General features: G+C 38.5%; 1 protein-coding gene across 1 annotated transcript; it reads right to left on the reverse strand.

Annotated features, from left to right (window-relative positions):
* Positions 1-1,617: 1,617 nt before the first annotated feature.
* amy2a (amylase alpha 2A) lies at positions 1,618-7,549 on the reverse strand. The gene is made up of 10 exons (XM_053651995.1): positions 7,344-7,549; positions 7,060-7,206; positions 6,731-6,928; positions 6,368-6,598; positions 6,027-6,160; positions 5,800-5,922; positions 4,831-4,930; positions 2,518-2,639; positions 2,309-2,434; positions 1,618-1,842 (listed from the first exon to the last, which is right to left on the reverse strand). The coding sequence occupies exons 1-10, from the start codon at positions 7,509-7,511 to the stop codon at positions 1,653-1,655; spliced, it is 1,539 nt and encodes a 512-aa protein (XP_053507970.1). The 5' UTR covers positions 7,512-7,549; the 3' UTR covers positions 1,618-1,652.
* Between the last annotated feature and the right edge of the window lie 9,951 nt (positions 7,550-17,500).

Raw genomic sequence — 17,500 nt, forward strand, 5'->3', positions numbered from 1 at the left:
ACAGGGTACAGAGGTCTGTGTCAGAGCTGCACTCAGGTGAAACAGACGTGATGGCGGTGTGAAAGCTGAATGGAAAACAAAATCCCAGTGAGATCATCGTGTGGATAAATAACCCACTGATCTGAGATGCACTCCTGTGTGTAATACACCTGTTATAAACACTGTTATAAACACTGTTATAACTACAGTAACACAGAGGAGTGTGAGAACTCATTAAGACTGTGAACGCTGCCTCCACCCCTCCATGTTCTTTTCATTTGTCTGTGTAATATTAATAAATATAATCCTATTGCTCCTAATACTACTAATATCAATAAATATCAACAGGACGGATTGATTCAGTGTGGCCTCACATTATTATTATTATTATTATTATTATTATTATTAATAGTAATAATAATAATAACATTCTCTTTGAAGCATTCATAAACATTGCGTAAATTCTCTATAGAGCAGTGCTGGAAACTTTATGAGGGCTTTATATCAAAACCCATGAGGAGACGTCGTCTTTATACTCAAACAGAGAACAGAACAACCCTCAGTTATCATTATATACAGCCCTGACCTCCTGACCATATCTCTGGGTGTTAATGATGACGTTCATGACGACATCGACTCAAGCTAAATGAAGTCTAGAGGCTATCACACTTGATTTATGATACAGGATACTAGCTAGTAAAATTTTACAGTAAATCATGTAATGAGGAGTTGGGAGTCGACAGCATCCAGCCATCCAGCGTACAGTGTAAAGTTCAGTGTAAAGTTCAGTGTAAAGTTCAGTGTGAAGTTCAGTGTGAAGTTCAGCTGTGTTCCTTACAGCAGGGCTGTTTCCTGTCACCAGCGAGGCGAATATATGAGCTCATATCATTAATTAACTACATCTCAAAATCCACACAAAGATCCTGAAACTAGCCCAAAAACATCGAGCATTGGAAAAGGGAGACACATTTATACACACTGTCTGCACTTACACTTTGTTTACAAAAATTTATTAGATTTCATTCCGATCATTTGCTATAAAACAATGTGGTATTGTAAACCAGTCCAATCTCGCAACTCTGATTATAACTGCCCTGTCCGCTGCTCCTCCCCCTGAGCATGGGGCAGTGTGATTACCGCCCCGGTGGGCCTCTGTCTATTAGTGCTTGTTGCAGTTCCCATGTTTGACCACAAGGTGTAATAATAACTTTATAGCGCTAAATGGGACATCGACTTATACGTTATCTGTCACACAGCGACATTATTTAAATCATTGCTCCCTCAAAAGAGGTGATTAGTATTTAAATGGAATTTAAAGTTGTGACTTTATGAATATTAACATTTGTTAGATCTCTTGCATGACCTGACCCTACACACGGATTGTAGATCACCTGATCGAGATGGCTGCTAATTGTTCATCTTCATGTTTTGTGTCATTGGTTATGTATTGCTTCAGTATATGCTTCATGACTGTGTTATAAACACCAGTGTGATTAACACTTTATATTAAACTCATGTATTTGTCTTGTGTGCAGGATTGATTAGGAAACAGAGCTGGAAGGATGGGCGTGATACCGTCACCTTCCCCCGTTCCCCGAGTATTTATTTGGTTTAATAATGACACAAACTCCACATGGCTGCATGCTCACTTGGTTTTTTTATTATGTATCATTTCACAGTTTCGCATTAACGTGGATGGCGACGAACGGATCCTCGTCAGTGTTGCTGATTTTAAAGTAAGCGCGCCCGTCTCCACCCACTTGCACTTGTTTTCCTGTGCAAGAGCTTCCTTGCTTTTGTCCGGAAATGACGTCACAGTACGTGCCGCTGGGCAAACCAGTGTTCAGCGTGGCGTCCAGAGTCCTGAAGGTAAACAAGGAACAGTTTTGAATTGATATTAGGAACATTAAACTGTCACTGAACTTTAAAAGCATAACAGGAATGAAATACAATCCTGTTTCTATAACAGTTTCACTACAGAGTGCACCACTGCAGAAATCCAGCACACCCGGGAAATCCCACAATGCACTAGTACAGAATACCCATCATGCACTGCGCTGTGGTATTTAAACTGAGCGTAGCAAAGCGGAATTACTAAGGAAGGAGGACAAAAGAATGAAAGAGAAAGAGAAAGTCAGAAAGGAATTGACAGATTAAAAAGTTCTTTAAAAAGTGAAAACAAAGAGCAACAAGAAAGAAGAACTACCAGGAGGCGGAGCTCTGAGTCAGAGGGCGGGGTTTGCTGCTCTGTTTCCTCTGTATCTCAGAAGCAGTGATATGAAGAAAATAAGGGAATGTTAAACAGTACAGCAGTAAAACGTCCCCTCACCAGTCGTCGTTGTTGATGACGATGAAGCCGCGATTCCCGCGACCGAACGCGATCTGGTTGTTTCCGTTGTCCCACCAGTTGACCAGCGACTGTCCGTTAACCGTGTTCCGGAAGATCACCATGTTCCTGTGGAGAAAGTTCTGTAGCTGTAATAAAAAGATTTTTTTCATCCTGTTCCTGTTCCAGAGTCGACGAGGCGAGCGTGTTACCTGATCTGCCTCCACCTGTGCTCACACACCCAGCCGTCTCCACACGTGCTGTCCGCGTTGATGGGAACCGGCTTCGTTCTGCCATCGCTGTAACTCGGAGGTCCGATCCAATCGTTCTGATCCTGACAACACCATAATCTCGTTTAGAGCAAATTATCTTTATAAATATCTAAGATATGAAAAAATATTAAAGGTAAAAGTCAAAAAGTAAAGAAATTTAAAATATATTTGAAAAAAAAAATTAATGATAGAAAGTTATAACCTTATAACGTTCTTAAAATACATTAAAAAATTATAATATATTTAATTTTTTATATATATATATATATATATATATATATATATATATATATATATTTAATTATCAACTTATATATCTCTTTTTACATGATTATGATTGATGAAAGTTTTTTTGTCTGAGCCCTGAACTACATGATTATTACTACAGTTATATATAACATGATTATTACAGTTATATATAACATGATTATTATTACAGTTATATATAACATGATTATTATTACAGTTATATATAACATGATTATTATTACAGTTATATATAACATGATTATTACAGTTATATATAACATGATTATTATTACAGTTATATATAACATAATTATTATTACAGTTATAGATAACGTGATTATTATTACAATTATATATAACATGATTATTACAGTTATATATAACATGATTATTATTACAGTTATAGATAACGTGATTATTATTACAGTTATATATAACATGATTATTATTACAGTTATATATAACATGATTATTACAGTTATATATAACATGATTATTATTACAGTTATATATAACAATTATTACAGTTATAGATAACGTGATTATTATTAGTTATATATAACATGATTATTACAGTTATATATAACATGATTATTATTACAGTTATATATAACAATTATTACAGTTATAGATAACGTGATTATTATTAGTTATATATAACATGATTATTACAGTTATATATAACATGATTATTATTAGTTATATATAACGTGATTATTATTAGTTATTTATAACATGATTATTATTACAGTTATATATAACATGATTATTACAGTTATATATAACATGATTATTACAGTTATATATAACGTGATTATTATTACAGTTATATATAACGTGATTATTATTACAGTTATATATAACGTGATTATTACAGTTATATATAACGTGATTATTATTAGTTATATATAACATGATTATTATTATAGTTATATATAACATGATTATTACAGTTATATATAACGTGATTATTATTACAGTTATATATAACGTGATTATTATTACAGTTATATATAACGTGATTATTATTACAGTTATATATAACGTGATTATTATTACAGTTATATATAACATGATTATTACAGTTATATATAACGTGATTATTATTACAGTTATATATAACGTGATTATTATTACAGTTATATATAACGATTATTATTACAGTTATATATAACATGATTATTACAGTTATATATAACATGATTATTACAGTTATATATAACATTATTATTACAGTTATATATAACATGATTATTACAGTTATATATAACGTGATTATTATTACAGTTATATATAACGTGATTATTATTAGTTATATATAACGTGATTATTATTACAGTTATATATAACATGATTATTACAGTTATATATAACGTGATTATTATTACAGTTATATATAACATGATTATTATTACAGTTATATATAACGTGATTATTACAGTTATATATAACATGATTATTACAGTTATATATAACGTGATTATTATTACAGTTATATATAACGTGATTATTATTACAGTTATATATAACGATTATTATTACAGTTATATATAACATGATTATTACAGTTATATATAACATGATTATTACAGTTATATATAACATTATTATTACAGTTATATATAACATGATTATTACAGTTATATATAACGTGATTATTATTACAGTTATATATAACGTGATTATTATTAGTTATATATAACGTGATTATTATTACAGTTATATATAACATGATTATTACAGTTATATATAACGTGATTATTATTACAGTTATATATAACATGATTATTATTACAGTTATATATAACATGATTATTACAGTTATATATAACGTGATTATTATTACAGTTATATATAACGTGATTATTATTACAGTTATATATAACGTGATTATTATTACAGTTATATATAACATGATTATTATTACAGTTATATATAACATGACTTTGGTGATAATATAATATACACAGTGTATAAAGGTACATTTTTGGTTCCTGTTGGTACCTTTCCATTGACGAAATTGCGATCCCAGCGGTAGCTGGACATCACTCGGGGGAAGCCGTACGGATGCGCCAACATCAGACCGACAGCCATCTTATACAACCTGACACGGCGTTCATGATGAAATTCATCAGTTCATGTATTACAGTACATTCATATTTTTGATTTGATTTCATTACCAATTCTCCTGATTTCTTTTTTTAAATGATATTGTTTAAAAATGGAATTGTTTAATGACACCAGCTCATGACTGAATACCTCATTAAGTGTTGATTAATCTTCTATAACATCAGCTCAAATCACAAATTTATAATAATGCGCTGACTCTAATACCTTATCGTTTCTATAGCAACAGCTCATTCACAGGGACTTTTAATAATAAGAGATTATCAGAGAAGTTTTCTGTTAGGAGAGGTTTATTGAACATTTTGGGAAGGAGTCTCCAGTGCCAGTGCTTTGCAACAGTCAGAGGTAAAGTTACATTGCGTGCAACTATAAACGGATAAAAGTGTAATGCGTCATTCTTTAATGACACGCTGCAGAGTTAATGCTGACACTGGAGACTCCTTCCAAAAACGTTCAATAAATGTCTCTTAACAAGAACGTCACCACATCAACAATTATACATTTTATTTCATTAAACAACATGTTTTAAAAAAAACTTTTTATTATAAGTCTTTATAATTATTTATAATATGTGCCGCGTCCACTGTTCACACCCTGGTGAATGAGCGGTTACTATGGAAACGATAACATATTATAACAAGCACATTAATATAAACCTGGTGTTAATGTTACAGCCGGAGCTACGGTCCGAGCCGCGCTGTTATACAGAAATAACACACAACTTCTGACCGATCAGATTCCAGAAATAAATTATGATAAACATTAATATAGCCCTAAAAGCTAATATAGTTTTGTTTCGTAAAAAGGTTTTACAAATTTATTTTATTAAAAAAAAGAGAAAAACACCTGGGATCCCAGAAGGTGAGGATGGAACCTCCTCCAGCTCCGTGGCCTCTCTGATTATCATGATTATCAATAAACACCAAAGCTTTATCAGATGGCATAAGACCCCAACCTTCTCCCCAGTTACTGAAAACACACACACACACACACACACACACACACACACACAGTGTTAGGTGTACAGTGATCTGAGTTTAAATCACATCCCCATGTTCAGAGGAAACACTTACACCAGATAGCGCAGTTTCTCGTTGTTCCACTTGCGGAAAACGGTTCCCAGTTTAGCGCCGTATTTAAATTCCGTCACTCTGCCCAGCCCATAATACTGTGACGCTGTGATCGGCTCTCCACCGAGATCAATAACCTGAAAACATCATCAATAATCCATTTCTAATAAACCAGTTTAAACATATACTACAGTCTGAGCTGGAAAATCCTTTAACAAACTCAAACAAATAAACATTACCTTAAATAAATAAACATTACCTTAAATAAATAAACATTACCATAAATAAATAAACATTACCATAAATAAATAACCCTGTAATTAAATAAAAGAGAAAAACAGAACCTCCTGGAAGATGAAGGGTCTGGATCCAGCGGTGAACCACTTGGTGTTGAGGTTTTTGAGACTTCCGAAAACAGCACTTAAATCTCCAGGCCACATGTGTTTACAGGCGTCCACTCTGAACCCGGCCACGCCCATATCGATCAGCTTGTTCATGTATTCGTTCACTTTACCACGGACGTAGCTTTTCTCCAGAGCCAGGTCCAGCAGACCGACCAGACGACAGTTTCTCACCTAACGTCATGTAATAATAAAATGTCTGAGTTACCCGTAACGTACGCTGATCAGTGAGTGTGTGAGGTTATGGGGTTTAGTGTCCCACAGGTTTATTGCGTTTTACTGAACACACTGCGCCGTGTTACGTACCTGATTAACATCGTTATAATTCTCGATTTCGCCGCTGGAGGTGGAGCACTTTCCGTCGTTAAAGTCCAAGTTAGAGTAGGGAACTCCAGGGAAATCCTTTGTGTTGGCGTTGAAATACGATCCGCAGCTCGAGTGTTTACCTTCTCCAGCTCCGGATCCACACATGTGATTAATCACCGCGTCCACGTAAATGTTCACCTGCAGTCAGAATTTCGGACAATGTTTTACTTAACTGTATGTGTCGAGTTTGTGAAGTTGTTTTATGCTGTATTTGTTACAGTGTATGTGTGTGTGTGTGTGTGTGTGTGTGTGTGTGTGTGTGTTTTTACCCCAACGTTGTTGCATCTGGTGATCATGTCCTTGAGCTCAGCCTCAGTTCCTGATCTGGAGCAGAGGTTGTAGCTGATCGGTTGATATCTCTGCCACCAAGGATGCCAAGGGTTGGTGACGACGATGCTCTCGCTCGGAGGAGAAATCTATCAGATGAATGAACAGTAAAGTTATAAAGGTGTGTGAGCTCGGACACGGAGGTCCAGTGATTATATCCAGTGAAATATCACTGTTTCAGTCAGGAGCAGTGTGAGTGTCTGAGATCGTGTTGAAGAAAGCTTACCTGAACTCCTCCGAAGCCGTTGGGAGCGAGGTACCTCTCACACTCCGCGGCGATGTCCTGCCAGCGCCATTCGAACAGGTGAACGATGGCAGTGCGGCCGCTTTTGGTGTGTGGGTTGTATTGCGAAAGGCTCAGGCCGAAAAGGGCTGCCAGAATAAGAAGCTTCATCTTCACTCCTCAGGCTGAGGAACTTCAGAGACAGAGCAGACTTCGGCTGGATCTTATTTATAACTGAATGTCCTCAATGACACAGGAGTTAATATTTAATAAGCGTAACACGCACCTGCTAATCAACTTCACTTTCTCACGTTTACTGCCCTTGTTTAAACACATCTGAGGCGCAAAACATCCCACAGGAAATGATTTCCCACATGAGAACACACCACATGGTCCGTAAAAATATTTCCCTTTTAAAATAAATAAATTAAAGTTAAAGTTAAAGACCTGAGGCGCTGAATAACTTGGGAACTGGAAAGAGAACTAAAATAATAAGAAATTAAAGAACCAATGAGCTAAAGCACTGAAGAACCGATGGACCTAAAGGGAACTAAATTAGGAACTACTGAGCTGAATATAACCCAGTAAATGAGGAATTACTGGGACTAAATAAATAAGGAACTATTTATGGAACCATAGAACTAAAGGACTAATGAGCCATGAAACTAAAGCACAAATAAACTCATTTAGAATCCAGGGAACTAAAGGCTTCATCAGTTGAGGAACTAAATGTACTAAAGTACTCAAGAACTAAAAATAACTTGGCAACTGAAGAAATACGGAACTAAAGAAAGTACTGATGGACTGAAGGACTAATGAGCCAGGGAATTAAATCTTAAGGAACTATGTCATGCCATGGCAAACGCATGACTCCATTTCCCAGAATGCACCGCAAACTACAAACATGGCCGATGACTACATCTCCCAGTGTAACCCACAGACACACTTCTCATAAAGACTGATCACACACACCTGTTCCTGATCACAATCAACATCACACCACACTGTAACAGAGACTGTACACTTGGAGAAGTATAGTTCAGTGTAGTCTGTGGTTCTTGACAAGCCTTTCCACTGTTTTGTTTATCCTGCTTTTGATTCTGCTTCGCCTTTGATGTTGATTTCTGCCCTACCTGCTCGAGCCAGGTGTCCTGATCACCTGACCCTTCCCCTGTTTTCACCACGCTAGTGTTTCACGTTTTGGACTTGTCTGCCTGTCTCTAATAAAGATCTTATCTGCATTTGTATCTGTCCTAACCCTCATTACGTGACAGATTACTTCGCCGTTGTCACGATTCCCCCTTGAAGCAGCGTGCTCTAAGCGCGAATGCGCGAGCACCTGCTTTTCCATTGTTGACAGTAGTGACATCTGGACACGTGTGTTTTGTTTATGTTTCTGTCATGTCTCCTCCCTGTTCTGTCATTGGCTGGGATTTCACGTGTGTCTGTATTGCCCTCAGCCGCTAGCGGTTTAGACGCTGATCATGTCCGCATGTATACCGCGCGCCTCCCGGCACACACGCGGAAGATGATCGTAGGGTTAGATCAGTTCGTTTAGCGGTCCCGGTCCCGGTCCATGTTCAGAGTTGGTTCACGCTGGATTATCCGCTCCCAGTTCCTCGTCATAGTTGATGTTTCTCGTTTTGTTTCTCGACCCTGTGTTCCGTGACCACGACCTTGGTTCATGTTTAACCCTGTGTATGCCTGTTTGCCGATCGCCTGACCTTCGCCTGTTTACGTTTTTGGATCACGTTTTGGATTTGTCTGCCTGTCTCCCCTTTAAAATAAACACTGTTCATACTGCACCTGCATCCGTCCTATCTCCGCCCCGTCACGATACGTGACACGTTATGAAAGGTGCAGGCTCAAATTTTGCCTGTTACCTGAAGACACTTAGCACAGAAACAGATACTCACATATTCAACTGGAGAAAGAAAAATACGACACCAGCCGTGAGTGAGAAGAAGCAAGGGTCCAGGTTTTACTGTTCCGTCCCACCACACGAGATCCACACCACTGAGAGTCTCAAAAGTGATCTCACATCCGGAGCTGAAGCTCCCTTATTTATACAGTTTCCTAAATCCTAACACCAATATGTTTACAAAAGCTTTCCCATAATACCATTACGTATATGACTCAACATTTTTGAGAGACCTTGTACTCACGGGGTCCGCTGTTCCCATCGACCGTTATCTCGCCGCCCTAGCACGGCTCAAATATATTATAAACGGCCCGTCTTGATTCTCTCTTAAACATGAAGGCCTGAGTCTGTGTCACTCCTGACGTTTTCTCGTGAGAAAAGGATCCTCCCTCCTTTGTCTGTATTTCTGTGCTATGATGCTTTTTCTTTCATATTTGCTCTACATTTCTGCTTTTTTATATCTGGTTACACTGCTTGCAAGTATTTTACCCCCTTTCCTGCACCCCAGACTTCATAATATCCTTATAATCCTTACATTCCTTTTATTATCCTTATAACGTTCTGCATTCCTTCTGTGTGTGTGTCTGTGGTTGCATAGGCCTCTGTGTGTGTGTGTGTGTGTGTGTGTGTGTGTGTGTGTGTTGTGTCTACATGCCTGACCTTGTCTGTGTATGTGTGTGTGTGCCTCGGCAACTGTGTGTATGTGTCTCAGCCTGCCCTCCTCAGCTCCTATATTTCTCTGTGAATAATAAATCATAATGTTAATCTTTAATGTGTGAATCCAATTCATCAATATCCGCCTAATACAGTTTATTCGCTTCTATGTGTCCTAGGTGCCCGTCACTTTTACTTATCCCCTTTACTATAGGGGCTGGATTTGGACCTGAACACTCGCTATCAGCTCACGCATCTCACTGCTGACATCACTATGCTACTCGATGTTCTTCGCACCCCCTCTGGAAATGCGGGGTTCCCCCCACCTCTCAGATACAGAATCCACCCCGCGAATGTGTGTATTGACGCCTCTACACAGACAGACCCTCTGTCTGACCCTTCCTCCAGCTACCAGACTGATGATGATGTGGCCTTCTCCGACCCGGGCTCTGATCGCTCTCCCCCTTTCTCACCTGCCAGTCCTGAGCACTCTCCCCCGTACACCTCAGCTGGCTATCCCCCATCCCCTGGGTGCACCCCGTTTTACCATCCGTTTTCTCCCTGCTGCTCTCGGATTTCCTACCCACCAGCCCTGTAAACTCCCAATAAAGTTACTTACTACTTATCCTTGGTCTCCCTCGTGTTTATTTCTTGTGTTTTTCACATACAACAAAGGGAAAACCTGAGGTGGGGAAATTCTCCCTAATTTGAGTCAATCAGGAGTGGCTTGACATGATGTACTACATCATGGGGTATGTCAAGGAGGAGCCTTCCAACCAAGCTGGAACCATCTCCCACCCTGCCTCCCCCACTGTGGAGCTCGTCCAGCCTGCTGAGTCGACGGAGAACATTGTTCAGCCATCCTGCTCGTCTGAGGACGCCACTCTGTCTCCCTGTTCAACTGAAGACATTGCTCCACCTCCTGGTGCGGCCAAGAGCGCCGCTTTTCTTCCCTGCTCCGCCTTGGACGTCACTACACTAGGCTCCGCTTCAGACATTACTCCACCTTCCTGCTCCGCTGAGGACGTCGCTCCTTTTCTTTGCTTCTCGCCATATGTCACTCCCCCTTCCTGCTCCTCGAAGGACATCGCTCCCCCCTCATGCTTCACGGAGAGCATCGCTCTCCCCTCTGGCCTCGCGGAGAACCTCGCTCCTCCCTCTGGCCTTGCGGAGAACTTTGCTCCTCCCTCTAACTTCATGGGGAACGTGGCTTCCCCCTCAGGCTCTGCCTTGAGCTTCGTTCCTCCTGCTAGCTGCGCAGTAGCCATCGCTCCGCGTTCGAGCCAGGCCGGGGATATCATGTCATCTCTCTGCAGTGCGGAAGAGACCGCCCCACATCTGAACCTCAGAGAGCACACAAAGTTCCTGTCTGAGGTCGACGAGACGGCCTCTCAAGCCAGTTACCTGTCTGAGGTTGACGTCACGACCGACCAAGTTCTGCCTTCCTGTTCCACTGAGGACGTCACTCTGCCTTCTGGGCCTGCTGAAGCTAGCGCCCCAGCTTCTCATGCCTGGGTGCGGTCTAGCGACCCCGGCGAGCCTGATCCAAGCCTCATGGATTTGTCTGCATCCATCCTAACCCTCATTACTTGACAAACTATTACTTTAAACAAAACAAAATAACCAAGTAACTAAGGAACTATGGAAATAATATAACCATTCAAGAGGGGACTGAATAGATAAGGAACCATTTAAGGAACTATGGAACTAAAGGATTAAGGAACAATTAAGTAGCTGAGAATTTTCTGTTCCTGCATAAATATGATCCAAAACATCATCAGATTTTCACACGAGTCCTGAAAGTAGATAAAGAACCCAATTAAACAAAAATATTATACCTGTTCATTTATTTATTGAGGAAAGTGATCCAGTATCACATATCTGTGAGGGGTAAAAGTATGTGCACCTCTAGGATTATCAGTTAATGTGAAGGTGAGATGAGAGTCAGGTGTTTTCAGTCAGTGGGATGATGATCAGGTGCGAGAGAGTGAGTGAGTGAGTGAGTGAGCGTCCTGTTTTATTTAAAGAACAGGGATCTATCAGAGTCTGATCTTCACGACACGTGTCTGTGGAAGTGGATCACGGCACGAACAAAGGAGATTTCTGAGGACTTCAGAAAAAGAGTTGTTGAAGCTCATCAGGATGGAAAAGGTCACAGAACCATCTGTAAAGAGTTTGGACTCCACCCATCCACAGTCATGGTGGATGGATCCACATGGATCCACAGGTCGTGTAGAAAAGGAGGAAATTCAACAGCATCGTTCCCCTCCACAGGAGTGGAGACCAACAAAGATCTCTCTACGAGACGTGGAATAGTCCACCAGGTCACAGAGGAACCCAGGGGAACTTCTACACAACTAAAGGTCTCTCTCACATTGTCTGACTGTAGTTATCCTGGTAGTTTTAAAATAATCGACTATCAAAAAATTGTAGCAAAGAAATGGTTGTTTGTGTGTGTGTGTGTGTGTGTGTGTGTGTGTGTGTGTGTGTGTATATAACCTTGACAGACCGGAATCACCTGATGAGCTCAAGTTAATCTTTTATTTGAAATAAAATAGTTGGCTAAAGTAATGTGTGTGTTTGTGTGTGTGTGTGTGTGTGTGTGTGTGTGTTACAATAACCAACTATTTTTACTTCTAATAAAAGATTAACTTGAGCTCATCAGGTGATTCCGGTATGTCAAGGTTACACACACACACACACCTCCACACCCACCAAACGCAACGCAACGCACGCATGTGTGGGTGGGGTGTGTTTGCTTTACTTCTGTTGCCCTTTCTCTGTGCCTTATCAGTGTTTCAACATTATTATTATTATTAACAACAATAATAATTATTATTTATATTTAGTTATATATTAAATATAAAATAATTATCACTTTTTAGATTTAATCTTTTTTCTTGGATTTGGAAACATTTGGCAAAAGTGGAAAGGTGCAGCAGCGCCATCTAGAGGCAGCTGAAATTACACTCCGTGAAATATTAATATCAGTATCATTGATTATTTAAAAACAAGCACTTCATTTATTCTTATTAACTTTATTAACACAGTTACTCCACTGTGACTATCATTTAAATCTGTAAGTATCTTTACACTGAATACAGAGAATCCACAAGGGGAATGAAAGGAAAGAGTGTTTGTGTTTATAATTAAAACGTTTTACAAGAAGAATGTTTTACTGAGGATCTTTTTGAAGATATTTATTTTGTGTAATGTTTAAATATTTTTCAAGGATAAGATATAGAAAAGCAGAGAAATGAAATGCATTATCATGCTCTTCACTATTTCACATTATAGTAATCATACTCATCTTATTTATTTATTTATTTATTTATTTATTCTCCTTGTTTTATAATCTTCTGACGTGTTGATGTGATTTCCACACTGACACAGAGAGAGAGAGAGGGGGAGAGAGAGAGAGAGCGAGAGAGCGAGAGCGAGAGCGAGAGAGACGGCATGAGAGAATAAATCAGGGGTGTGTTCATAAAGGAGTCCAATAGGGGGCGTCCTACACAATCACATTTCTTATTTTTTCTTTCTTTTTTTTCTTTATTGAGGAATGAAAGGAATGAAAAGTGAGAGGAAAAAGAAACTGGTAGAAGTTCAAATCCCAGAGCTTTGTGTGGAAGTGTGCACTACACACGTGTGTGTGTGTGTGTGTGTGTGTGTGTGTGTGTGTGTGTGTGGCGATCGTTTCTTTGGCACTTGATGGGTGAATGACAAACGTATGTACACACACACACACACACACACACACACACACAAAAATGTTATTCTATTCTTTAATCATATGTCGTGTTTATTTCAGCCGCATCAAAGACATCTTTCTGTTTTGAAAGAAAATAAAGTCGTTGTTTTTTTAAAGTTGAGTCTGAGCGTCTCTGTGTGTGAACCCGCACTCTACAGAAACTCTACACCGTCATTAAGTGCGTGTTGGACGTCTTTATTTAAAGAAATGGTGGTTTGGGGTTTTGTACCGCCGAATGAAGCTTTGCTGTGTGACGTTACGCTGCTGATTACAGCATTACACACACACACACACACACACACGCATATATATATATATATATATATATATATATCAGATATAAAGAAATGAGTGAAGGTCATGTCTGGTGAAGGAGGACGAGTATTTACTCTAAAATGTACAGATGGATGTTCCCTGTAACACAGACTCAAACGGATTTCTTCCTCCGTCTGATAACACCGCTATCATTTTTACTAAAGAACGACACCTCAGAGTTTTTATCCATTTATAGTAACATTCATAAACGACTTAGTTCCTGTTCTCACTTACGTTATAGCAGTTATAAACACTCGTTCCCTCACCACCCCTCTCTCTTCCCTCTCTTTATTCCCCCTCTCTCTTCCCTCTCTTTATTCCCTCTCTCTATTCTCTCTTTATTCCCTCTCTCTATTCCCTCTCTCTATTCCCTCTCTCTATTCCCTCTTTATTCTCTCTCTCTATTCCCTCTCTCTATTCCCTCTTTATTCTCTCTCTCTATTCCTTCTCTCTATTCCCTCTTTCTATTCCCTCTCTCTATTCTCTCTTTATTCCCTCTCTCTATTCCCTCTCTCTATTCCCTCTCTCTATTCCCTCTCTCTATTCCCTCTTTATTCTCTCTCTCTATTCCCTCTCTCTATTCCCTCTTTATTCTCTCTCTCTATTCCTTCTCTCTATTCCCTCTTTCTATTCCCTCTCTCTATTCTCTCTCTCTATTCCCTCTCTCTATTGTCTCTTTATTCCCTCTCTCTATTCCCTCTCTCTATTCTCTCTCTCTATTCCCTCTCTCTATTCCCCCTCTCTTCCCTCTCTATTCTCTCTTCAAATTAAGAAGACAGTTTGTGACGTTACTGAGAAACCATAAAGAAGTGTAAACTCCTGTCCTGAAGATGTCGCTTTACCTCTGACTGTTACACAGCACTGACACTGGAGACTCCTTCCATACACGTTACATAAAAGTCTCCTTACTTGAAGAAAACTTTTATCAAAAGTTTTAAGAACTTTTTTTTTTTTTTAAAAAGCGTCCGACATATGAGCTGTTACCATAGAAACGATAACATCTTAGAATGGAGCGCATTAATATAAACCTGCACCACTGTCAGAGCTGCTGTTCTAGAGAATTAATCAACACCAGATCTGTGTGTGTGTGTGTGTGTGTGTGTGTGTGTGTGTTTGTGTCTGTTTGTGTGTGTTTGTGTGTTTGTGTGTGTGTATGCGTAATCATGGAGGTTAACCGGATCTTAGTGAAACCTCGACTGTGTTATCAAATGTATGTGGAAACAATGACAGTCTTTATGGAAAAAGAAAATTCCAGCCCATGAGGAAGTACTCTTCCCGCACGCTAATTGTTTCCAGATCTGATTTATTCTCTCCTTCACTCACACACTTTCTCTCCGATCTGTAACTTCCACTGTACACTTGTACTGTCGCCTGACACACACACCACAAACGCTACAGCCTCTGGGACGCAACTGTTCACACAAAAGCTCTTATATACATATACTACTGTACATATACATACATACTCATATACTACACATATATATATTCATATACTACATATACATACATATATACATATACTACTGTACATATACATACATACTCATATACTACATATACATACATATATACACATACTACTGTACATATACATACATACTCATATACTACATATACATACATATATACACATACTACTGTACATATACATACATACTCATATACTACATATACATACATATATACACATACTACTGTACATATACATACATACTCATATACTACATATACATACATATATACATATACTACTGTACATATACATACATACTCATATACTACATATACATACATATATACACATACTACTGTACATATACATACATACTCATATACTACATATACATACATATATACACATACTACTGTACATATACATACATACTCATATACTACATATACATACATATATACATATACTACTGTACATATACATACATACTCATATACTACACATATATATATTCATATACTACATATACATACATATATACATATACTACTGTACATATACATACATACTCATATACTACACATACTACTGTACATATACATACATACTCATATACTACATATACATACATATATACATATACTACTGTACATATACATACATACTCATATACTACACATACTACTGTACATATACATACATACTCATATACTACATATACATACATATATACATATACTACTGTACATATACATACATACTCATATACTACATATACATACATATATACACATACTACTGTACATATACATACATACTCATATACTACATATACATACATATATACACATACTACTGTACATATACATATATACTCATATACTACACATATATATGTATTCGTATACTACATATACATACATATATACATATACCTATTCTCATATATGTGCAGTATCTCACAAAAGTGAGTGCACCCCTCACATTTGTGTAAATATTTGATGATATCTTTTCATGTGACAACACTGAAGAAATGACACTTTGCTACAGTGTAAAGTAGTGAGTGTACAGCTTGTGTAACAGTGTACCAGCCCCAGACCATGACAGCCCCAGACCATGACACTCCCACCCCCATGCTTGACTGTAGAAGACACACTTGTCTTTGTACTCCTCACCTGGTTGCCCCACACACGCTCGACACCATCTGAACCAAATAAGTTTATCTTGGTCTCATCAGACCACAGGACATGGTTCCAGTAATCCATGTCCTTAGTCTGCTTGTCTTCAGCAAACTGTTTGTGGGCTTTCTTGTGCATCGTCTTTAGAAGAGGCTTCCTTCTGGGACGACAGCCATGCAGACCAATTTGATGCAGTGTGCGGCGTATGGTCTGAGCACCGACAGGCTGACCCCCCACCCCTTCAACCTCTGCAGCAATGCTGGCAGCACTCATACGTCTATTTCCCAAAGACAACCTCTGGATATGACGCTGAGCACGTGCACTCAACTTCTTTGGTGGACCATGGCGAGGCCTGTTCTGAGTGGAACCTGTCCTGTTAAACCGCTGTATGGTCTTGGCCACCGTGCTGCAGCTCAGTGTCAGGGTCTTGGCAGTCTTCTTATAGCCTAGGCCATCTTTATGTAGAGCAACAATTCTTTTTTCAGATCCTCAAAGAGTTCTTTGCCATGAGGTGCCATGTTGAACTTCCAGTGACCAGTATGAGGGAGTGTGAGAGCGATGACACCAAATTTAACACACCTGCTCCCCATTCACACCTGAGACCTTGTAACACTAACAAGTCACATGACACCGGGGAGGGAAAATGGCTAACTGGGCCCAATTTGGACATTTTCACTTAGGGGTGTACTCACTTTTGTTGCCAGCGGTTTAGACATTAATGTCTGTGTGTTGAGTTATTTTGAGGGGACAGCAAATTTACACTGTTACACAAGCTGTACACCCACTACTTTACATTGTAGCAAAGTGTCATTTCTTCATATATATATACTACATATACATATATACATATATACATACATATACCTGTTCTCATATATATATATTCCT

This window comes from Ictalurus furcatus, chromosome 20, assembly GCF_023375685.1.
Source record: "Ictalurus furcatus strain D&B chromosome 20, Billie_1.0, whole genome shotgun sequence".
Taxonomy (NCBI): domain Eukaryota; kingdom Metazoa; phylum Chordata; class Actinopteri; order Siluriformes; family Ictaluridae; genus Ictalurus; species Ictalurus furcatus.